Source organism: Ixodes scapularis, unplaced genomic scaffold (assembly GCF_016920785.2).
Source record: "Ixodes scapularis isolate PalLabHiFi unplaced genomic scaffold, ASM1692078v2 PGA_scaffold11__112_contigs__length_91849675, whole genome shotgun sequence".
In the NCBI taxonomy this organism is placed as follows: domain Eukaryota; kingdom Metazoa; phylum Arthropoda; class Arachnida; order Ixodida; family Ixodidae; genus Ixodes; species Ixodes scapularis.
Window position 1 is genome coordinate 1,109,901 of NW_024609837.1, and position 25,872 is coordinate 1,135,772.

Here is a 25,872-nt window from a genome sequence, read left to right on the forward strand (position 1 = left end):
ATTAAAGGTCTCCAAATTCAGTCATTTTTTCGTTTAACTTTCAATAACAGAAGTCAAAGCTTCAAATAAACACGAATGCTCTTTACATCTGTGACTGTGTGTTTAATATCGGTTGATAACAGGATATTTTGACAGTGGTAGTAGTTTTCGTGCTCACATTTTGAGGCGAAGGAGCCATCGGGGGCCCCAAATCTCACCGAACGCGAGAAGGACACTCTACTCGCTACATCGCTGAAGACAAAACATCATAGATATAAGTAGGCAGGTAAGATGACTACTAAAACCAAGTCAAGCCTGAGAGCGATGAAGTTCAAAACAGTGACGAACTCGCCACGGCAGCTACGAAAATGAGCGGAAATCGTCGAATAGAAGTCGTCGAGAGGTCAGGTCACGAGACCTTGCATCGACGGTACTCGTTGCTATCAGCAAGGTGACAGAACTGCACTGTACCGTCGTTGAACATCCGCTGCAGCCTCAAACGGACATCAGTTTCACACTGTCGAGTTCAGAAAAAAAAAAAAAAAAACTCCCACTAGTATATCACATCGTGCCGATAAGAACGGTCGTCTCTTCGCATCACCTGTCGCAGCCTGCCCCGATACAGCAATGAACGAATCTAACATAGTAGTCGTTACGATTTGTCGTCGCCACGAATGAAAGATATAAAGCAAAATATTCCTAAAAAATCACGATCACCAAAAAAGTTACGGACGACACAACAAGGCGCAACTTTCAACTGAATTTTATTGAAAACGTGTTCCGGTATATAGTCTCAACCATCGTCACAATGACAACAAACGACAAAAGTAAAGGGAAAACACCATCACAGAGCACAACTCGGAAACAACAGTATCTCTTTCTCGGGAAACGAATGAAAGATATAAAGCAAAGTATATAAAAAAGAAATGCGATCACCGAAAAAGTTAGTTAGGGAACGATACAGTTTTCTGAAGCCAAGATTCTACTCGCGAGATAAGGAAAATTCCACTGAAGATTGTCTCAAAACTCAGAAAACGAAAGAAATTGAATTTTCGCTGTTTTATTACTTAAAAGCGCCGCAATCTAATGCAAACGGCAGAGGTGTCGACAATCAGCTGATCGCCGAGATCATGTACTGCCACTATTCAACGCGCTGATCAGATTGAAGGATACGCGCTACAAGTGTAAAAAAACAAGGTGGTAAATAACAATACGTTACAGCTATGCGAAAATTAGTAAGTACATACGAATAAGCTCGTTGACAGAAGAACCAACGGGAATACAGACGTGAGCCCCACAGCTCCGTACGTTTCTCGGTTAGGGCTAACACGCCCTGAAAGTGGAGAGCCAACTTGAAAACAGGGGTCGATAAACACTTCACGCGACAATATTTTGCATCCTTGTCACAATCGAAAGTCATTTTGTCGAGACTTTCACGATGATGTAGCCTAAAACACTTTGCACAACCAATTTCGTCCACCGCGTCGACCGTGACAAACCAGCCGCCATGTTTTTAATCCAGGACTAAGAAACAACCAGAAGCAAAGCGCCCAATGTTGAGCGCTTAAGTTAAGCGTAGTTTAGTGCTAGGTTTAGCGATAAGCGAGTTTGGTGCAACCGAACGAAACCGAAACTAAGCTTAAGTTCCCGGCTTAGCTCCGCTTTGCGCTAAGCGACGTTGGTGCAACCGGCCCAAAATACACGTTATGAGTGTGCACATCTCACACGAGATACACGAGACAAAATACATCTCATACCAGAACCTTAGGAAATCAATCCAAGGATGAGGCTGGAGAAGTTCTATTTCCGTTCCCGGCCTCTGAGTGATTTCATCTCAAATAGTTCGAGAAAAAAATGTTCGAGTCCTCAAAAAGCTAAGAAAAATATATGTTGGTGGTAAATGCGTGACTAGAACAAAGCTGCAAATAAGGACAACGAAAATATTTTTGTCATTGAATTTTCGGCTTTGAGAGGGCAGAAGGTAGGTGCTGTGATTCTTGCAGTTTTCACTAGTGACACATTTTGGAGGCTCGCAACATTTAGATTATCTTTTTCACACCAATAATAACTCTTTTTTTTTACTGCTTTAATACTTTATATAGAAGGGTTAACTAAAACTGTATTTTTTTATTTTATTTTATAAAATAAGCATTTTTGAATCTTGCACCTTTGACAGTAATGGTAAAGCCATCTCGATTCAAACCGTAGTTTGATTCGAAATGTCTATCGATGTACAATTAGTTAAGGCATAAAAAATATCAAATGAAAACTTGTATCTATACCTATTTCGAAAATGTAATATTGTTAATTTTATACGTTTACATGAAAAGCTTTTTATGTATTCTTGTAAATGCAATAAAATTTCTTTGCCATAGATTCTTTCATCATATTAAGCAATGCGTTTGAAAAGAGTCCATATTTGTACTATTTTCATTCGCATATCTCTGCCAGGGCTTGACCACAAGACTGTGTTCTGAGGAACTTGGTATCAAAGTTGTATCTCCCGGAGATAAAAAGAGCTCACCGTTTAGGAGTATTCCATCTGCAGAAAATTCGTCCCATATTTGTCAAGTTTTCATCGTTCAAAGGAAAATAGGGCATTCTTGGTTTTATGCACAAGCTTAAGGGCTCACGCGTTGCAGTTAGCGAAGAGCTTCACTTTCTGTAAGGCTTGCGTACCGTCGTCTTCTTGATTTTGCCAGACCAAAGGGAACGCCTTTTCCGCTGCGCCACAATAAACTGTTTATAGATGGCAAGTGGTTTGTATTCGATGACGCTAACGGTTCGGTTGCTGAAAGATGCACGTAGCAATGCCGGCGTTCTTCCCGTTTGCCCACTCACAATGAAACTACTAAACCCCATGGTATCAATAAGATATATTTTATTTATTCTGGTTTGTTTACTAAGATTATAAGCCTAATCCCAAAGAGAGATGATGTGAATTCCTCTATTCAAACATGTAACGCCGATTTTGTTGTTCTTGCGGAGACGTGGCTGAATTCCGAAATATCAGATGCTGAATTGTTCCCTTCTTATCCAAACATTCGTGTGTACAGATGTGACAGAATTACTAAAAAGGGCGGAGGCGTACTTTTGAATATTAATAGTCAAATCACGTCTCGGAACTTTCCACTTTCTACCGAACTAGAAGTCATATGGGTTTACCTCCCTACGGCACCCTCTGTTGTACTCGGCGTTTGTTATAGGCCGCCTGATAGTAATAAGGAATTCACATTTGAGCTTAATAAGTGTCTTTCTGAACTCGCTACTCAATACTCTAACGCTTCTGTTGTACCTCTTGGTGATCTTAATTACTCTAATATTAATTGGTTTACCTTCACTTACACTTGCACTTCCTCTCAAGTATTTATAGATCTTTGCATAGATTATAGCCTAACAAATATTATCACCCAGCCTACTGGGATTACCGACTGCTGCAGCAATATACTCGGCTTGTGCTTAAGTCAGGAACCTTCTCTTTTTAGCAACGTTACCTACTTAACAGGAATTAGCGGCCGTTTTGTCATCGACATAACTCTGTTCCTCGGAAATCACATTATTGCAAATACATTCGCGACTAAATGAGGGCCGACTACGTGTCCATCAACTCATGCCTCGAAGAATTTTACCAATCAATTTTTGTTAATCTCGAGAAAAGAACCGTCGATGAAAATTGGACGCACTATCAAAATAAGCTGACCCACTTAGTTGAGCGCTTCATGCCACTGACCCGCATCACCTCCGATAACTGTCCCCGATGGTATAACAAAACATTGCATAGTCATGCTGACAAGGAAAAGTGACTTTATAAACGAGCCAAGTCTGTCAACCATTCAGCCTCGTGGAATGCATATCATGCATGTGCTAGAACATACAGAAACGCCATTACTGATGCTAAAGCCAAGTTTTACACTCACGACCTCCCCAGCATTTTAACAAATAAACCCAATAAATTCTCGAAAGTGGTCAACCCAGCTCTGTCTCTTCCTTTGTAGTTCCTAAACGACAACGGCATCCCACTTTCAGATGAATATAGCGCTCTTTACCGTAACAATTTCTTCGCATCAATCTTTACCAAAGAAGACTTGCTAAACGCTCGACTCATGCCCATTATCTCACCCTCAGATGAATCCTATCATAAGTGACCACACAGGCGTATCGAAAGCAATAGACAACCTAAAGGTCTCCTCGAGCTCTGGAGACGACCAAATTAAATCGAAGGTATTAATAAACACTAAAAACATTTCCTCCGTTTTCCTCTGTGACATATTCTCAAAATCGCTCACGCCTTCCATAGTTCCACGTGACTGGGAAATAGCTAACGTAGTACCTGTTCACAAAACTGGTGATTGCCAGCTCATAAGTAATTACCGTCCCATCTCTCTCACCAGTGTTCCATCTAAGCTCATGGATCATATACTTTACTCAAATATAATAAACTTTTTTTAATCTCATAACCTTCTTTCTGAATATCAGCACGGATTTCGTAAATCTTGCTCGTGTGCAACCCAGCTAACCACCTTCGTTACTGATATTTATTCAAGCTTCGATCCGAACATTCAGACCGACGCCATTTTCATCGACTTCACCAAAGCATTCGACAAAGTTCCACACCAACGTCTTTTAACAAAGCTTAACAATATTATTATTCACACCTCTGTTTTTAAGTGGATTTCTGAATTTCTAACTAACCATAAGAAACATTTCTCTGTTAACAACGTAAAACTTCCCCCCTCTACCGTAGCCTCACGTGCCCCCAGGGAACCGTACTCGGCCCCCTTCTGTTCCTAATTTATATTAATAATCTACACTTTATTTTAGCTTCTTCTATGCGCCTGTTCGCCGACGATTCTGCTATTTTACGACCCATTCTTTCATACCGTGATCATCATGTTGTCCAGGAAGACCTTGAGTCTGTAATTCATTGGTGTAAAAATTGGCAGATGAAGTCAAACTTTAATAAATGTAGATCCCTATCACTTTCCCGCTTTTCGCGTGCCACATCATTTTCGTATTACCTCCCTGACACTCAAGTAATAGAATGCTCATCTTATAAATACCGAGGTGTTCATCTCACTTCTGACCTATCATGGACTGTTCACTTAACTTCTGTTATTTCTGATACTAACCGGTCTCTCAGATATTTGCGCCATAAACTGAAACTTGCTACACCGTCCGTAAAACGACTAGTGTATACTTCTCTTATAAGATCGAAGTTAGAACGTGCCTCCTATATATCATCCCCATGGCAGTCCTACCTCGTAAATATTCTAGAATCTGTCCAAAATAGAGCCCTTTGTTTTATTTAAAACAACTACTCACCATATTTCAGCATATCAGGATTAGGCCAATCAGCTAATCTTCATTCATTTTCTCTTCGCCGCCAAGTATCACGCCTCTCTCTCCTCCATCGAATTTTTTATCACAATAGCCACCTCAGTAAATCAGAGCAATTACCTTCCCATCGTATTTTGCCGCGTCTAGATCACCTATGTAATTTACGCCCATTTCGATCATCAATAACTGTTTCTCACCAGACTTCCGCACTACTATTTGCCGTCGAGGTTTGGAATTTACTACCTCACAACATCGTTCCTATTAATTAATGATACTACTAAATTTGTTGGAGCCATTACCCTCTCTTTATCTAACATACCTAGCTAGCTTACAGTGTTATAACTGTGTTTACTGTTGTATTTGTTTTTGTTCCATTGCCACCCCCTTGTATAATGCCCCACGGTGCCTCAACAAAAATAAATAGTTATGATGATGATGATGATAATACCCGCACCAGGCGGATTTTATTAGTTTCAGTGATGAGCAGTTACCTGGATGGCGCAAGTTGCGCTCTGTTTCAGGTGGAAGTCAATTCATTCCTACGTAAATCTCCGCCATAAGGAGGCCTCCCCCCTCCCCCCCCCCCCCATTCCCCCCACCCCTAAATCATTCTATCTAATCATTTAACTGATCTTACCCTTGCGGCGGCCACGATGAAGACAGGTGACAACTGTTAGCATCCGTTTGCTCTACCAATGGCTAGCCCCTGGCTAGCTCAGTTGACAGAGCACTCCGTTAGTCTTGTAGAGGTTCAGGGTTCGATCCCTGGGTCAAGCGGATTTTTTTAGCGACCACCAGTCGCCTAAAGACTGCGAGTGTAGCTTGATTTCAGGCGGAGGTCAATTTATTCTCGCGTGATTTGTTCTTGGGTGGTCATATCGGCTAACGCTTCGATCTCATTGGCTGCGAAAGGGCCATTGATGCCGCAAACTCGCCACACAGTGCGTTCCTTAAGCTGTCAGCAACTATATGGAGCCTGAAGTAAGCGGTTCACAAGTACAGATTTATGTTACAAATATATTGTGGCTCCAATCCCTGCTGAGAGGGTGAATGGTCAGCGAATCTGTGGTATCCCCTGCAACGATTGCCTACTGCAGTGTACGAAATGCCGCTGCCGGTCGCGGCACGCCGCCGCTGGTCGTATGTCCGCTTCTTTTCCCTCTCCTAGTATTCACGCTGCTCCTCGGGAGTCCTCACTATGCCTGGCCTATTGATCGCGGTGCTGCAGCAACAAGGAAATCAGTTCCTATACTCCGGTTCATTCTTACGTTTAAGCGGATGTTACGAGCCATCGGAGCCAATGAGAGGCAGTGTGAGTTTCACGTGACCTTAGAGAGTGGGCACAGCGACGCGCGGAAAGCGCATCACAGGACACGCCCACAGAACGGGATTGGCTAAGATAGCGCGTAGCGGATCCGCGTAGCATCCGCTACGCGTCCGGACGTAAGGTGAAACGGGCTATAGGCGGGCTCTTCTTTTATATACGAAAGGCTAGTGACGTCACTCCCCACGTCGCAAGCTGCCGTCGCCGCGGCAGCTTTTTGCACTTCACACGAGGGCTTCGAATGACGTCAACCCCTTTCGAAGCAGCTGCAAACCTAATCTTTACCGGAACGCATGGGAGGGTGTTCCTATTGCTCACACGCGCCTTATCATACACCATGTGGTTTCGATGTTTGTTTTGTGGTTTTCTTTATTGAAACGGATACTGAGCTGTATGCTGTATGCCTGATTTACAAGGAGCTATGCTGTTTTGCCTTCAATCGTTTGCCGGGAGTTTCTTGCTGACAACGACGACGCGAAAATGCCCTTGGCTGGTAGAGGTATACAGACTCGCTGTACAAAAAGTATCGACAAAGAAGAAACCGGTCATGAAGTTCAGAAGATCCGGCATGCTACTGAAGCCATTTGTGTGGCGAGAAGGGGGGCAATGTTTAAAGAGCAAATGTTTGCGTCAGAGAAACAACAAATAAACGTGTGAAACACGTTTAGGCAGGTTAGATTAAAGAAAAATATAAAAGTGGCTTCCATTCAGTCACAAGTTATACAAAAAAATTTTTTTATAACGCTGCCACAGCGACTTTCACAGTTTAATTTCGGATGGCTGGCTCATTATTATCTGTCAGGCTCGACATTTAATAATCCAGCATACTTTGTGAGGTACTAGCCTTTTCTGCCTGCCCAATCGAAATGAACAAGAACACGTGAGATTACTAAAATAAGATATTGACGTTATTAGAGGAATTAAAAGAAAATGCGCATTCAAGTATACGAGCTGCATATTGTTAGCTAGCTTGCCTCTGTCCAGCCGCTCCCATATAACAAAGTAACTCTGCTGAATTTTCAACGTCGTCTAAAGAAGGACACCAGGGCATGAATTGAACACAATACGTGTAGTCGGCTAATTTTGGCGGTGACTCATGTTCAGTCAATGGCAACATGGGTTCCACGCGAACACTCGCACAAACGTCGTGTTTATCCTGTGCCCTCTTGGCCTCCTTAGATGTAGCCGAAAATACAGCACTACGTAGCCTCGTTATCCGAGATGTTTGTCTTTTAAATTATTATGTCTTCTATATTGCTGTATTCGTTGTCCGGTTTTGTTGTCCTTCCTCCTGCGCGTGTGCGTGTATGATCCCCGTATAGGCACTTAGCGTTTCGGCTGGTTGCAGTAGACAGGCGAGACGCTGGAAGACCGGCCATGCAATACCACCTACAATTGGTGACAGGCAGATAATTGATGGAAAACTCGAGCCTCCCAGCCCTTTCTACTTCAGCAGAGCGAACGCTTGAGAGGAGGTCGCGTCCTTTCCAGCGTTTGCTCAGCTAAAGCGTAAAGGAGGGGCGTGAGAAAGCACCCCTGAACTCTTAGCCTGTAGCCGACTACAGAAGGCATGACTTGCGCACTACGTCGTCGTCTTGATTGTCATCCCGTCCCCAAGCGCCGTACACGCCCAAGCTCGACTAGGGTTGGCGCAGAGTGGCAGACGCGTTCGCCCTGGCGACGCCACGTGTTAGAGTTTCGGTCGTTGTGTGGCGCTGCAAGGCACGTTGGCGGCGATTCTGACACGAGGGAGGAACTGCCTGCATCCCCCAGTGATCCACGTTTTGGGGGACCTCGTTTTCTAGGGGATTCTAGGTGATTCTTTATGATTGTAGGTGCTTCTAGAGCCACGTCTACGATGCAGCCTGACCTCGCGACGTTTTTTGTAACGGTCGTTTTCGATTTCGAACTCACAGACGCCAACAGCGAGTTTGGCTCACCAATTGATTAACCGCCCTCGCTATCGACGTTTTCGCTCGTCGACTGCGGTCGTCTGCGAGCGCACTTCGTGGGGTAACTTTGCACTAACGGCTTTCACACCGTATTTAACACATTCCGTATTTGCTTCTGAGCAATTTAACGAATTAGCGAGTCTTGGAATCGAGTGACCATGTGTTTTGAGAACGTATAAAAAAAGAAAATCGACGTCATGAGCCTATTTAAAACACGGTTTTGAGCTTGGCACAAGTGCCGTGACGATGACGCTATTTCTTCGCGTACGCAAAGCTCGTGGATATCCTTCCCTAAAAGTCACTATTGTGCCGAAATACACGTCTGTGAACTGGCGTTGAATTTTGTTTAATGCACCATCATTCAGTACCGCCGTGTAAAAACAATTTCCTGTACTGCTGCCTTTAGGAAAAAACTGGAGCCGAGTTCTTTTATGTCCTTGCTCAAGGTCCCCGCAGGCACGCTACAGCTGAGGCGCTGCATGAGCCGCACGAGCACGCAAAACATCTTCACGTGACCTAATTTCTCCCCAGGACACGTCCTGGGGCCCAGACCGAACGTGAGGAGCGGAGGCAGGCCTTCCAGGTTCAGCTTCCCTGTCGCGGGATCTAGGAAGCGTTCGGGTCTGTAGACATCTGGATCCTTCCAGAGAGCGGGATCGTGGTTCACTGCGTGGATGTTGTAGAAAACACCTGTGTCCTTGGGGATGAACTTGCCGCCTGTATGTATGGAACCTTTTGAGTCATCAGCCTTACTCAGCTAAAAAAAAAAAACAGCAAAAAAAAAAAAAACACGATACAGACCGATAAAGTTTATATCCCATGATACCACACGAAATGCCCCTATAAAGAGGAGTTTGAAAGTTAAAGAATTTTATAATCCAAATGTTAAAAAAAAAACCTTATTGTAACGCGTTTTAAACACATAAAACACACAAAACACCGCGTGAATAAAACGAATTGATGGCTGTTTGAATTGACCGCACAAGTCGGTTTCTTAACGAACGGCGCTAGGACTTACTGCAGAGGTGCCCGAAGGTGCTGGAAGTTTTCGCGAAAATTGTAGAAAGGTTTGCTCACCTGAGTACATCTCGAAACATTTAAAACTATGTTCTCCGTATACTTTGCATGCACACTTAAAACATGTTTCGTGTCACTGTGGCGCTTATATGGGTAAAGAAAGTGAAGAATAGGTAAGCCAATTGCAGTTTATTTCCAATTATGGTACTTTTTTCAGTCGTAATAAATGCCTAAATAGCCTTGAGTTTTGAGAGAAAAAAGGATTAGCGATATTTTTTCATAGACAAAACCAGTTTTTATTTAATTTCTTTCTTTCTTCGAACGTTCCATGCATTCATACTCTCAATTAATGAATGCACCAACTTCGAGCACCTCTGTAGTAAAATACAGCGCGATGAGTTAAGAAACCGATTTATGCGCTCCCATAAAACCGCCATCTTGACTCACGTGGGATTGTCGGTGCTGTGCGTCGCGACTATTTAATTTGAGATATGGCTATTTCGACTGAATATTGAAGACGCAATGAATAAAACAAAGCGACCTGTCTTCCATCTGGTGTTCAAAATATAATATACAACCATGGCCAATCATCAAATCGCCCCGTGCGCTCATCATTGAGAAAAATGCGTCTAGTACAATCCGCTTCTAACGATACCATATATAACGATGTACCGCTTATAACGATCCGTTCCTAGAGCTTTTAGTGCAGAAACAATGAGTTTCCACTCCAAATACAACGATGATTGTCTATAACGTTGGAAAGTTCGGGTTTGCTTAGTATAGCTATAAGTCGACTGCACAGTAGTATGCCATGTACCATTTTGGTGTGATGCAATATGGATCGTATGGCTGCAAATCTCTGTATTTCAATGGGGAAGGAGGGACCAAACAATTCCACTGGTATCGTATCTGAGCTTAGTGTTAGACGGCTAAGGAGCGCACTCACCTGCATGCGTGTCACAAGTTGTGTTGTGCGGAAAGCCCATGGGAAGAATGGGGTAAAAACGAAGTGTCTCGTAGAGGCAGGCAACGGTGTATGGGAGTTTCTCCTTGTCTTGTAAGGTCGGCGGTGTTTGACCTGGAAGAACGGGCCCAGGTAGCACAGTTCTTTGAGCCAATATTTGATTTTTGTCTGGACATTGAGGGTTTTAAATGGGCCAAAGAAGGCAAGCTAGAGCCAAACTTGAACTTCTTTTAGCCAGGGTCTTCGTGTATTGGCTCTAATTTGCCAAATAAGTGTTAAAGTCGAGCTTTAGGGCTACTAATTGGAATCTCATTTGGCAAATTTGAACTTGTCAAACAAAATGACAGAGTAAGACTTCACTTTTGTTTGTTCAGTTTTCGTGTGGAACGTTTGCTCTGAATTACCAAACAATTAAGTGCCATATTTAGACTTCACCGTTGTGAATTCGGCTCATGATTGGCATCGTCGGCTCAAGTCTGAAACTTCGGCAATTATATCGTGAGCCAGAAAAAAGCCACAGAAACCCCAAAAAGTACCCTGCCACTAACTAACGCATTTGAGCAAAGCAGTATTAGGCCCAAGTTTGACCCATAGGATTTTGAATCTCTGGTTAGGCCTTCTTCTGGCGGGCCACCTGGGAGATCCCTATTATAAAGCATCCACCTAAAATTGCTTTATAAAGACAAATGTATTTTGAATGTAATATATTGGGCGAAATCAGACAATAGGAAGTCTGGGCAGACTGTTCGAAATGGCATTATGCTGCGCCTACTACCGCACTAGCATACAAATTATCCAACCGGGCTCATTCTAACATAATCAAACGTTACCAATCAAAAGCTTCAAATAAAAATAAACACCTTGAAGGTAAATATTCAATATCACCGTCTGAAGAAACAAGTCTAAAATTTGAATTACACTGCAACTTTAATTACTGTGAATTGAATATATTTCTCTTCTGTCATCCTTTATTTTCTGTATCCGCATCTCAGGGGTTTAGATGAGGAGGTTCCCAATCCAGGTCGACTGCCTACTTTCACTTCTTGCAATTCTTTAGGTAAGCCTTAGGACAGTTGGTCGCGTTATTTTACTTGGGCGAACAATCAGAGTCACTGTCAGATTAAGAAACGCAGAGTGTGACAAACTTGGAGCGTCATATTGTCACTCTTCAATCAATTGTGAGTTTCTTAACCGTCTGTTTCCTAACCCTCCCCAATATCCTCCAGTCCACTTCGCTGCAGAGGTCTTGCAGATCCAGGCCTTACATGATAGTTTACTTAGGTCACATGTCATAAATGTAACCGGAAATAAACAACGCGAAAAAATAGACAAGGACGAAAGTAAGGTGCGAACAACACAAGCGCTGAACTCACAAGTAAACATTTATTGAAAAAAAAAACACCAACGTAGTAAACCGCACTATCGCTTCAGCACGTGTCAAGGTAGGCCATTTTTTTTTGTCCAGAAAAACCGATGTTTGGCTGGGGCATGCATCTTGACCCTCTTTTGTTATTGCATACGCTTCCAATAATTCTCTGGTAGTTTTATCTGTGCCCCTCCCGATGATGGTGATGTTGTTGAATTTGAGCTGGAATTTACAGGCAGCACAATGCAGAGGCAAGTGACCCCCAGCAGTCGACCGGAGTGACCAGTCATGATCACGTGCCCTGTCATTAATGCATCGGCCAGTTTGGCCGATGTACACTTTTCCGCAGCTTAGTGGGATCTTGTACACCACTCCAACCACACAATCAACGTACTTGTTCCTGTGCTTTACGGCTCATTGGTTCTTGCCCCCAGCCTTTTCTGCAGCTCTAGGACAGAGTTGCGCCAACTTTCACGGTGCCGAAAAAACAACAGGGACGTCAAACCGCCCAGGATGCAGGTACTGCGGCTGACAGATGCTGGCTTCCCGGCGTCAGTTATTCAGGCAGCGGCGCAGACGTTGTTAAAAAAAAATTTAAGGAGGGTTAAGTCAGAAAAAAGAAAGACCCACAACCAGACCCCAGGTACTCCCTTACATGCACAAACTCTCGCACAATTTGAAAACAGGTAACTGGGCTGTTTGGCGTCCCTGTAGTTCTTTCGGCACCGCGAAATTTGGCGCAACTCTGCCCTAGAATTGCAGAAAAGGTTGGGTGCAAGAGCCAATGTGCCGCAAAGCACAGGAACAAGTATGTTGATTATGTGGTTGGTGTGGTATACATGATCCCACTAAGCTGCTGAAAAGTGTACATCGGCCAAACTGGCCGATGGATTAATGACAGGGCACGTGAACAAGAGTGTTCACTCCGGTCGACCGCTGGGGGTCACTTGCCTCTGCATTGTTCTGTCTGTAATTGCCAGCGCAAATTCAACAACATCATCATCATCATCGGGAGGGGCGCAGATAAAACTACCATAGAATTATTGGAAGCGTATGCAATAACAAAAGAGGGTCAAGATACATGCCCCAGCCAAACATCGGTGTTTCTGTACAAAAAAGAAATTGCCTATCTTGACACGTGCTGAAGCGATAGTGCGGTTTACTACGTTAGTGTTTTTTCAATAAATGTTTAGTTGTGAGTTCAGCGCTTGTGTCGTTCGCACCTTTCTTTCGTCCTTGTCTAATTTCGCGCGCTGTTTATTTCCGTTCACCATGAACCAACTCATACATCACGACACTAACCCAGAAATGTAAATTTTTATTTTGTAGCTTTTATACACTTTCAAATCTATCAATTTTGTTTTGTAAATTTAAGCGAGGAAGATATGCTGCCTTCGCATATTCTGAAAACGGCTGTTCAACCTATTCTTTTGCAACATTTGTACTTTTACGCAAAAAAAAAACGCAAAGTACGCAACAAAAAAAAAAGGTAAGGGATGAAGCTAGAATTGTAATGCTATATGTGTGTTAAGAAGCATCAAATAAACGACATTACAGTTTTCTGTAGGAAGTTAGAAAAAGAGAGAATTGTTCAAAAAGAAGAGGAAACATCATGTCGATGGGGTGAACTAACTATCAACATGGTGAAAACCAGAGACCGAGGAATGAATAAAAATATCGTCGCAGTTTTTGTTATGGATGAAGAAAGTATAAAACAATAAAAACAGGGACAACACAACCACATCTTTCAACTAGCAACAGACGAGTAAACTTTCAACAGCGAGCAGCCGACTATACCCAGTAGGAGTAGGGGAGAGAAGGGAGAGAGAAGGAAAGATAAGAAACGCGAAGTGCAAGTCAGGGTGGTAGGGCTATCTCGGATTTTAAAAATTCAACCTCAGTTTTCGTCAGCAGGAGGGAAGGGTTTGACACGTTGTTTTTTGCTGTGGTCATGGCGAATGATTCTATGATTTCCCTGCCGAATCTGCTGTCATGTCCTCCCAGGATTTTTGTGTCATCAAAGAGGGGATGACAACGCAAACACGAACGGGCATGTATGACTATGAGATGATAAGAATCTTTAGAGGCCTTAGAAACTTCGTTGTGATGTTCGCGGAGTCTGTGATTGGTGCATCTGCCGGTCTGTCCTATGTATTGATGGCCGAAGCTCAAGGGGGTGGAGTAAACTTTCTTTTCTTTGCATGGAACGAATTTCTTTTCGTGTTTGACACTGCAGCCAATCGGAATCCGGTTGTTGTTCACTTGCTGACAGAGTTGTTTAAGACGCATGCGGCACGAGAAGACAACATTCGTGTCGAACTTACGTACACAATTCAGCCCACCGGATAAAATCCATTGCCTCAAAGTTCGACACGAATGTTGTCTTCTCGTGCCGCATGCGTCTTAAACAACTCTGTCAGCAAGTGAACAACAACCGGATTCCGATAGGCTGCACTGTCAAACACGAAAAGAAATTCGTCCCATGCAAAGAAAAGAAAGTTTACTCCACCCCCTTGAGCTTCGGCCATCAATACATAGGACAGACCGGCAGATGCACCAATCACAGACTCCGCGAACATCACAACGAAGTTTCTAAGGCCTCTAAAGATTCTTATCATCTCATAGTCATACATGCCCGTTCGTGTTTGCGTTGTCATCCCCTGTTTGATGACACAAAAATCCTGGGAGGACATGACAGCAGATTCGGCAGGGAAATCATAGAATCATTCGCCATGACCACAGCAAAAAACAACGTGTCAAACCCTTCCCTCCTGCTGACGAAAACTGAGGTTGAATTTTTAAAATCCGAGATAGCCCTACCACCCTGACTTGCACTTCGCGTTTCTTATCTTTCCTTCTCTCCCCCTTCTCTCCCCTACTCCTACTGGGTATAGTCGGCTGCTTGCTTTTGAAAGTTTACTCGTCTGTTGCTAGTTGAAAGATGTGGTTGTGTTGTCCCTGTTTTTATTGTTTTATACTTTCTTCATCCATGACTTAAACCAACACGCTCTTCTTCCAAGCAAGCAGTTTTTGTTAATTGATCTCTGGATTCCAAGATATGAAACTACATTCTAATTTCCGAACAGAAAATAAACCATTACATGTCTAATATTATAAAGCTCGAGTCACGTCACATGTCCGTATATCTTCTGCGGGAGCTCTCAAAAGGATGGCTATATTTCTTTTCCGCATGCGTCCGAGAGCAGCTAACTGCTAAAAGACGTACCAAGACAAACGCTCGCCATGAAAGCGCAAGGTCACGGCGCATTTACTGCTATTGATTGCTTTGCCCGTGATAGCGCAGGTGCATAAAGAAAACGACCTCCATGATATTGCGTTTTTGGAACTGCTTGATTGAACCGATCAATTCGTTGCATCGGCTGCACTGGGACTAACGGTGAAACAAAGTATAGTTTTCATACTTAATGTAATATTACGTTCAACACCTAAGATGGATAAAAAAACAAAATTCAGTCGAGAGACGAACAGCATTATTATTGTCCTCACCAAGGTGGTATTCAATTTCTCGTTTGATCCTTGCCTGGACTTCGGGTTTTCGGGTCATCGTCAGACATAACCACTGCAGTTCTCCCAGAGAGGTGTCAGTCGCCGCTGAAAAACATCGATTTTGAAAACCTAAGCTTACGCTGAGCGAAGTCGAGAAATGCCCCAAAAAGTAGCTTAGAGTCCTGTGACTGTGCAGCTAGAAGGTAACAGTTGTACGTATATAGTACAGAGGATACTAGGCGCATTTTAGCTATCTCTGAAAATGATTGACATACGAGGCATGGAACCAGAGTCAACATTTCAATATAGCGACGCGTTTTGACGTACTCCAATCCGAGCTTGTTTCCACAAAAGCCGAAAATTACATCAAGATTGATTTTCAGCAAAGGCACCAGTAAACACATTTTAGGGGTTTGCGGGGAAGTAGCAGGGGTGCCTGGGGGTAAGTTCAATTACACCGTTGCTATATAATATATATATATATATATATATATATTGCCGCGCGCAAGGCTGAGAAAGAAACGCTCGGTCACGGTCCTCCAGAAAGTTCCCGTTTATTCATGTACCACACGTAACTTCTATCATTTATCCCTGCTTTTGTTTTCTAGAAAGTACGTGTTCATTCTCGCCCCGATCACGCGACGCTCGAACCGCTTTCGCTGAATCTTCGAGATAGCGGCGCACTCTAGATAAGAGGCCGCCCGCGACCTTGTCGAGTCAGTCTCGCCCTAGCGCTCGATTCTGCTGACACGCCGACTTCGACGCCCGCGACGCTCTGCTTTCTTCTGTCTCCTTCTTTATTTTTGGCACAAGTTCGCCACATTAAACGTTTATTTATTCCTGTTTATTTCTTGTTTATTAGTCACCACCCGTGACATTTTGGTGGAGGTGCGGGGTACCGCATGCCCGTGCAGCGTTCCCCACCCAGGGTCCGCAGTGCAAGCTATCCGCACCGCTGACACACCTCACGAAGGACGCCGTAAAGTTCGAGTGGACAGAAGAACACCAGAGGTCATTCGACGAGCTCAAACGAAGACTCCAGACGCCCCCGATTCTTGGCCATTTCGACCAGTTTGCTGAAACCGAGATCCACACCGACGCCAGTAACACCGGACTGGGTGCGGTACTAGTCCAAGTGCAGGACGGAGCCGAGCGAGTTATCGCATACGCAAGTCGGACGCTGTCTAAAGCGGAGAGGAACTATTCAACGACCGAAAAGGAGTGCCTCGCTGTCGTGTGGGCAATAACAAAGTTTCGCCCATATTTGTATGGAAGTTCTTTTCGCGTAGTCACAGACCACCACTCGCTCTGCTGGCTGGCGAATCTGAAGGACCCCTCCGGACGCCTCGCTCGGTGGAGCCTACGACTGCAGGAGTTCGACATGGCCGTGGTGTACAAGTCCGGCCGGAAGCACAATGACGCCGACTGCCTGTCAAGGGCCCCAGGGGGGTAGTAATGCCGCGCGCAAGGCTGAGAAAGAAACGCTCGGTCACGGTCCTCCAGAAAGTTCCCGTTTATTCATGTACCGTACGTAACTTCTATCATTTATCCCTGCTTTTGTTTTCTATAAAGTACGTGTTCATTCTCGCCCCGATCACGCGACGCTCGAACCGTTTTCGCCGAATCTTCGAGATAGCGACGCACTCTAGATAAGAGGCCGCCCGCGACCTTGTCGAGTCAGTCTCGCCCTAGCGCTCGATTCTGCTGACACGCCGACTTCGACGCCCGCGACGCTCTGCTTTCTTCTGTCTCCTTCTTTATTTTTGGCACAAGTTCGCCACATTAAACATTTATTTATTCCTGTTTATTTCTTGTTTATTAGTCACCACCCGTGACAATATAACGAGCACTATAAAATTCGTTTTCTCCTTTGGATAGGAAATTGGGGTCCCGCTGGCTTTCTTTAGATATGTATATATTGCTAAAGGCTACGGGCTACTGGAAAAATATGTAATTCATTAATGCACAATAGAAGAAAACAGCCACATTTTATGGTAACTATTGAGAGACATTAATAATGTCGTACTGAATCTAGCGATTCCTTATCAACAACAACGATCATAAATATCGCACAATAAAAAAAGATCAAAATAATAGAAAAAAAAATATCCGTCTCGGTAAAATACGTGCATGCTCTCTCACCTCCGAAAATTTCTAAGAGTATCTGGACCATGCTGGCTTCGGTGAGGTGCTGGGCGTCACTTTTTTCTTGCAGAAGTGCCTCGTCTCGTTCCGCCAGCATTGAGTGAGTGAAGTTTCCTATCGTCCCTGTGAAAATACGAGCGTTATGAGCGTCCGATGGCAAAGTGGCCGTAGCCAATAACCGTTATGGCACATCCGATAGGGTAGGATGGACCCTCCGGTACGATGTGCAATCCCGCAGAAGACTCGCTCATGCGCAGTTCGTACAGGAGGGTCCATTGAACCCTATCGGATGTGCGAAAACGGTTCCCTAATATACATGGAAGACAAGGTGTTCTCCTTTCTAACCCCTTAACGTTATCATAGTGGATCCACGCAGCGAAGCATAGCTTACGTCACCATTGCGGCCAACGGGTCTTGCCGCGTCCCTGAACGAGCACGAATCTAGTACAGGTGGTGACGCCGAGATGAACTCTGTTCACAGACAAGTCTACGTTTTCCCACACCACGTGTGTGCACTGCGTGTGCGCAGAAACGAGTTTCGCAAGAAGTGAGGTGTCTGCGCATGGCTGTAGCGTCACCACAGCGGCGTGACGTTACAGACGCGAGCCAGTGTGCAGGAACATCGGTGTGCGGCATGATCGAGGTACCCAACGAGTAAATGTAGAGAAGCGCTATAAGGTTTTATCTCGATTAAGCTGCAGTTTTGGCTGTGCCGAGTACGAATGCAGAAACGTCTTTTTATCGAGCCAAATGGAGAAGACGGAAAACCGTGGCTGCTGTTGCGGATGTTTGTCCGAGTACATAAGCTTATACGGCCCTTTTCCGGAGGGTTAAGGCCATTTCGCAGCCTGCAATTCATTTTGGAAAAGAAATGCGAATTCGACGCATCCGAATCGTTTTGATCCTTTGCTTGGGAAAGCTGTTTAATTACAACGGCTGTCCGGCTTCAAATGAACGTTATCTTTAGGTATACGGTATCATTTGCAAGACAATAGAGAGTTTTAGGGAACCGTTTCTGCACATCCGATACGGTACGATGGGCCCTCTGGTACGAACTGCGCATGCGCCTGTTTTCTGCGATTTTACCGTAATGCGCTGGTCGAACCGTAAGGCACGACCGGCACGACCAATGGCCGACATGGACAGTCTCGCTTGGTTAGCAAAACGGCTCTTTCGCTGGCGGAGGGAGCGTGCCGTGGCTCCAAACATGAAGAAAATAACTCGTGGCAGTGCCCGGCAGGAGCGCCATGTGTGACAGCAAGTTAATAAAGTTTGAGTCAGCAAATAAGAAGAAGAATAAAGACCAAAACGCAGTTCGACTTCTTTAATTGAAATAAATTAGTGTTTAGTGTAGCTAAAAGTCGTCTGCTCGGTAGCTGAGTGGATTGGAGCGCCGATTTGTTGAACTCGTAGAGGAGCGACAGTGGAGAGTTCGAATCTCGCTGGCCCAAGCCTTTTTTTTTTTTTTTTTTTTACATTTTATAAGTTTTTTTTTTTTTTTTTTTTTTTTACAAGCATTGGATGTGCATTTCGAGCACTTATCACCCGTTTTTTACAGCTGCTGTTATGACTGAGGATTTTCTGTAGTGGCAACAGAGTGAGCAACAGCCTTCTGCATCATGGCTCTGGATACCTTTTAGTTTAAAAATGCTGCATGAATTAAAAATTTCTGTACAAATGCTAATCACATATATCCTATAAAACGAGCCCTTTGAATATTGGGTGATAGTTTTAATAGGTGCACAGCAGTAAAGTTACAGGTTTTGCTTTATATTTTCTTCGTGGTCGTACCGCACACGGCGCAACGATCGGTACGCGGGCGTACGACCGTGATCGTCTGCTATCTGTACCGTAAGAGAGCAACATGAGCGCCGCATCTAGCTCCGTCCCTCCGCCTCCTCCTCGCAAGCGGTTTGCAACAGAATACATCTTTCTACTTCGGGAGGTGCTAGGCGCTACTCCTTTTTCACTCCAGCCCTTTGGAATGACGCAGGGTTGAAAAAGAACTTCTCGTTGCGAGGAGCGAAGGAACGGATTGACCTCCTCGTAAATAAAAATAGAGATTTGAGACGTACTGTAAGATACGTCATTCCAAAAATATACACACTGTATGGAAAGAAAAACAGAAATCATCACATTCCTTCCTTATTTAACGAACTCCCAGAGTACCTTATGAATATAGAATCCACTAGGGTACTAAAAAGGAAACTAAGGAATTGGTGTCAATCATCTGAGCTGTAGATATCGTAGCCTAACCGTTGGAGATATTTCGTACTTTTATTTCATGGTTGCGTGAGCAGACTTGGCTATAAACACCTATATTTCATGCTCTAAAGTTTTCCTTTTTGTATTTATTTGTGGTGCTAATTTTGGGTTTCTCCAATTTTTTTTTTTTTTTTTGTGCTGCGGAGTGTTTTCTTTTTTCTTTTTTTTTTTTGTAACAACATGTATTCTAGCTGGTCGCCTGGCCCCACATACAAGCAGAATGCTGCTTTTGTGGGCCAGCTCTTTATTTTGTATGACTTGATCTGAAAATAAAAATTGAATTAAATTGAAAATTGAATTGAATTATCTTTGTACAAGAAAAATGACCGCATCAACTTCAGAAAGTGTTTATATTTTGGTTATTTTTGTATTTTCTTCGAGATTTAATATTTCTAGTTTTATTTGTCCATAGCTTTCTCAATACTCGATCTGCATTGGGCCTCGAGGGAAAGAGACAGGATCGCTAGCAGACGACTTCGAATGTTGATGATAAGCGCGCGCGAGCGTGTTCTTGAGCCAAACTGAGTTTGCTTTCGGCACCGTTTCAGCATATCAGGACGTGGTTGGTGTAAACATCATATTTGGTTGATGTAAAACAGCAAATCTTATCCGCTGAGAACGCATGATTTGTTAGAAAACAAGCTACCATGTACGGTCGAGGCATTATTTTATTCCCCAAGTATATAAATCTGGTAAACTAAAAGAAAAAAAAAAAAAAACGCTGGCACACCATTCCTGGTATCACAACTTTTTTGTATACTCAAAAGCTATGCCAAGTTGAACGTCCTATGCCTTGCCGCCAACAAGCGCCTTCTCTTAGTGTATCGGTGCTCGGTGGCACCCGAAAGAAATGCGACTGACTCCGTGTCACGGCAAACCAAAAAGAATGTTTATTCCCTCGTGCCCCTGCACAAGTCACGGGCCCCACGGCACGCGCGTTCGTGCCTCGCTTATATAAAGCGGGAAGTTCAAAAGAGACTCACGCCACACTTAGTGCGCAGACAGTCGTACAAAATCACTTTTTCTAAATTGTTTTCGCTGAATAGAGCCAACTCCAAGTCATGGTTAAAAAGATCGAGCGCCAATGTTGTCGGAAAGCTCGTCTGCTTCTTAGCAGACGAACATTTTAGAACTTCGCTGTGCCAGGAGCGACACGCCGTGGTGCGCCAGGTTTTGTATTACGGAAGCGCATTCATTCCAGTAAAAAAACGAGACGAACTATAAGTAGGTATACTATATTTTTGGTTCTCTATATAATTAGGGTGCGATCTTTATTTACTTGAGTTTTTGCGATTTGTACAAACACACGATTTGTCTTTTCTCGATGAGGCGGATGCAGGTTTCCGTTGCCAGGGGGCGCGACCTGTCCCGATCGTCTGCTATCGTCTGCAATTACGGTTCCCCCAAAGCCGTTTCAGGGCACACGATCGGTCCACACGCCCGATCCAAGGTATCGATCGTTTTTGTTTATCGATCGTATTTTGTTCCGGTTCCCTAAAACTCTCTAATGAGCCGCGCTATTCTGCCAGTTCGTCTCAAGTATTTTCTTTCGCTACTGTTGTTGCTATATTTCGCAAGATCGTAATACTACCGGTACCTAGAAGTCAAAGGTTGAACTTTCTATATGATTTGCTATCCAGTCACTTCGATGTTTCTAGCAGAAGCAATCATTCTGGATAAATCAAGAACTGCCGAATTCCCAAATCAATGTTCCGCCAAATTAGCAAACATCGTAAAAATTTGGACGAATACGGAACTGGATATATCTTGACGAAATTGAACTTACCTGGAATATAGGAGTCCACGGCCCTCTTGTAAAGCACTTCGATTAACTCAGTGAACTCGGAGAAGAGGCCTTCGATTGCTTTCTCTGTTTTTCGGTACAAGATTCCGAGCCAGGGCATGATGTCGCTGGGTAGGCCATTGGGTGCCACCTCGGAAAAACGATCGGTAATTTGCCGTAACCGGACCACCTCAGGATTTTCCCTGTCAAACCTGCAAGGATAAAGGTCAGCTCGTAATTTCACTTCATTGTCGCTGACCATCCTATTGTCGCTTCCCAACTAAGCTTGCGGTATTAGCTGATTAGGACTCAAATGAATGAAACACGAAGTAAGCGTGAGGATTAAGCAACTTCCTGGGTTTCCTAAACAGTTGGTAGCTATACCACTAAATTTGAGAGACAAATGTATGAAGGAGGAACACTAGATAATGCGTAAAAGCCGCACAAAGCAACACTCTGAAAAAAAAAAAGATTGTGCGTTTATTTTTTTGCGGAACACAGAGAGAGTCAATCGCGGCAAGCAATATCAGGATCCCTGCAAAAGACGAAGCTCATACTACGATTAAATAAAAAAAAATACATTGTGCACATGAATAGTGAGCAAGTGGAACGTAATGTTCAGTGTCACTGGGCCCATTGCGCTATCTCTAAGCTCTCGAATTCTTTGCATCGTAATTCGCGGGGATCCTGGTGCTGCTTGCCATGTTCCGTTGCCTCGTGGCCTTCAGGTTGAATGGGTCAAGTGCGAGGCCAAACGGGGCAAACACAAGGCCAAGTGGGGCAGCGCCGAAGCCCTTTGTCAAGTGTCGAAGACTGGAGAGCCTGCCTGTCTGCCTGCTGTGTTTGTAAATAATAAACACGCTACAAGAAAAAAACATTTATTACATTTATAAATGTAAATTAACCTAAACTGTCAAAGGTAGCAGCGTGGTAAAAACAATTACGCAATATTGGTAGCTAACAGGAAAAGTTGGATGCCCAATAGTGGCTAGGAGAATGTCATCATTACACGCTTCCTTGCTACAGTACAGCTCCAAGCCGTCATCAAGACAGTGCAATATTGGGGAGGTTCATGATGCCAATCTGGGCTAGAAGTGTGGAACCAATATAGGGCAATATTGGGGAAAGTGGTGAGGCAAATATAGTTTAGAGTAATTATGCCAATATAGTACAATATTTGGGATTTGGGTGTAACCAACATAGGCTAGAAAATATGAACCAATATTGGTTAATATTGGGGAACTTCGCGTAGCCAATATTGGGTACAAAATGTGTTTCATTATTGGTCAATATTGGGGAGGTTCGTATAGCTGATATTAGCACGAAAAATGTGTAGAAATATTTGGGCAGTTCGTGTAGCCAATATTGGTAAACAAAGTTGTGCACTAATATTGGTTAATATTGGGGAAGTCATCGTAGCAAATATTGGCTAGAAAATATGCACTAATATTGGTCAATATGGGCTCCACAGCAAAGGCCAATATTGGCCCACAATGTCCCGCCAATACGGCGCCACGTTGCACTAATATTGTTAACATTATTTACGAATATGGGACCAATATAGGACCGATATTGGCGTACTGCCTAGGAACCTTCCTACTCGAAGGAAAATCGAGCGGTTTTAGTGACAGACACTGCGCCAATCGATTTAAAACAGTATTCGGACACCTTTAGAACTCACACATTTTTTTTTCTTTTAGAACGCAGGGCGTATCTTAAGCTATGAACAAATAACAATGCAATGTTTGAAAACAAAAATATTGTTTTTGCGAGACCTCTTTAGAGGTATGGGGAGAGAGGGAGGGATAACTTCCTATTCAGAGCACGCCTGTATGGGGTGGTCATGCTATTATAGAATCACGAGAGGCTCGAAAGAGCCTCATACAGTCTAAAATATCCATGGTTACTGGTAACTTAATGAAAGCGAGGCGTGGCTTATTTGGTTTATTATTTTTGCTTCTAGATTCGTTTTTTGGCGTTTTTATCGGCACATGCAAAAGTGTCATTGGTTGCGGGGCAATAATAAAATTCGGAGATCTCGCCACCCTCACAAAAATGTTTATCCACTTTCTAGAGAAGTTTTATAGAAAATAGTGCATAGACGCTATAGATATTCTAAAAAAAAATATTCTCTTTTTTTAAATACTGTCTATACCTTTCTTGCCGTTTTTTTCTGTAGGATTTCTTCAGAACTTGGTGTATAGAGATTGGATAGAAATTGTATAAAAATCGTAAAAAAACGAATTTTTAACCACGTTTCTACCCCCTTTCTAACCACAATAGGTCTACCTTTCGCGAAAGATAATTTTTGAATATAAATTAGAGGTTTGTCACGACACATCCATGGAAACATGCAGTCACAACTCTCCATGTCCCCTATACAGAGACATTACATATTCAAACGCAACGGAGTACACTTGAACAGCAATCATTTGAACGAGGATCATCACAGACTATCAACAACAACAAAAAAAAAGCATATTACAAGTATGTGTCCTTTTTCGCACATAATTTATACGGAATCCCGTTTTTAAGGGGTTCGTGAACTGCATGCCCAACTATAAAGCATTGCAGGAGGCGATATTTGACATAGTCGAAAAAAGCAGCCTCCGCAAGGAGGCTCTAACGGGGTGGGATGTCGCTTCTCCGCACTGCATATTATTATTCGATCGATTCTAGTCTATAGAAATAAAAATGTGATCGTCACAAAGTCTATTCAGACCTGGCGATAGAAATCCTATAGCGTTTCAATCGTCTGTACTCTACAGATTTCGGTTGAAACAATATCTTTAGAAAGCCTACGGAAAGCTGTCTATAAGACATGGCTGGATAGAAAGTTGAAACAGTCGTTAATATGTGATTATAATTTATACAGACTGCCATAAATAAGGGCACGCCAAGGGTTTCTTACCCGGTATTAGAGTTGCCTAAATATTGCGAATAAGAGAAGCGAACATCTTCGTAGCACGTCTTTCAATTCAACACTTGAACGTATTGTAAAATAAAAAATAGCCTTGCGTTCAACTCTATGAGTTTACTGATTCATTCACTGATTCATTCATTTCTTTCATTTGTTTATTTTCTGTGCTCATGAACAGCTTGACGCCTTGGTAATGATGCACAACAAAATTTCCACAGGTTAGTTACAAAAGTCTTAAAAGCTTCGAAGTTTGGGTTAAAAACATCAATATCTGCTCCCCTGAGGGTATTGTAGAAGTGTTGAATACGAGTAATGGGACTGGTTGGGATATCGTGATTAACATGAAAAGTTGGAGAAATCCGCGAAACTCGACTCGGAACGTGAATATTAATAGCAGATGTGAGATCTGGGGAATCAATTAATCCATGATTACGAGGGGGGACCCAAAAGAAACCGAACTAATTCGTTTTTAAGCAGAGCTTTTGCAGTACTGCGTTTTGCCGCCAGGAGTTGATAGAGCGAACATTGCTGAGTCATTAGGCCTAATTCCGTCCTCGAAGAAGGTTAGGACTAGTTGCGGCTGGGTTTATAGTGACAAGTGTTTCGTGTGGGCGTCGTTTTTGCAATGTCTGATTTCTGTGAACAGCGTGCGGCAGTTAAATTCTGTTTTTTGCTCGGAAAAAGTGGAACAGAAACTATTGAACTGTTAAAAACGGCGTACAAGGACGATTCCATGGGGAAAACTCAAGTGTTTGAGTGGTTTTCCCGTTTCAAGAATGGCGACATGTCAATTGATGACAAACCTCGTTCCGGTCGTCCTTCCACGGCACGAACACATGAAAACGTTGAAAAAATTCGTGCAATCATCAACAAAGATCGACGACGGACCATTGACGAAATTGTGGAGCTGTCGGGAGTGAGTTGGAGTTCATTGCAGCAAATTTTGACAGAAGATTTGGGAATGAAAAGGGTGGCTGCCAAATTCGTGCCACGACTGCTGACTGCTGAACGAAAGCAAGGTCGCGTGGAAGCATGCTGTGCTTTGAAAGAAGAGTCCCGAAGTGACCCAAACTTTTTTTCAAAAGTTATTACAGGTGACGAAACTTGGTGCTATGGTTACAATCCTGAATCAAAGCAACAATCAAGCCAGTGGAAGACTTCAGGTTCGCCTCGCCCCAAGAAAGCTCGTCAGGTGAAATCAAACATCAAAACAATGCTGATTAGTTTTTTCGATGTGAAAGGAGTCATGCATTCAGAGTTTGTTCCGCAGGGTCAGACAGTTAACCAGGCTTTCTACTTGGAGGTTTTGAAAA

The 25,872-nt window shown here is 43.5% G+C and overlaps 1 protein-coding gene across 1 annotated transcript in view; it reads right to left on the reverse strand.

The window, feature by feature from the left end:
- Positions 1-8,920: 8,920 nt before the first annotated feature.
- The window catches only part of LOC8038228 (cytochrome P450 1A1), a 59,588-nt gene continuing 42,636 nt past the window's right edge, over positions 8,921-25,872 (reverse strand). Inside the window, exons 6-10 of the mRNA XM_042288803.1 lie at positions 21,643-21,851; positions 17,589-17,714; positions 15,447-15,551; positions 10,556-10,687; positions 8,921-9,309 (exon numbers count right to left, since the gene is read on the reverse strand). Coding sequence (XP_042144737.1) covers positions 8,954-9,309; positions 10,556-10,687; positions 15,447-15,551; positions 17,589-17,714; positions 21,643-21,851 — 928 coding nt within the window. The 3' untranslated portion in view covers positions 8,921-8,953. The remainder of the gene's footprint in view (positions 9,310-10,555; positions 10,688-15,446; positions 15,552-17,588; positions 17,715-21,642; positions 21,852-25,872) is intronic.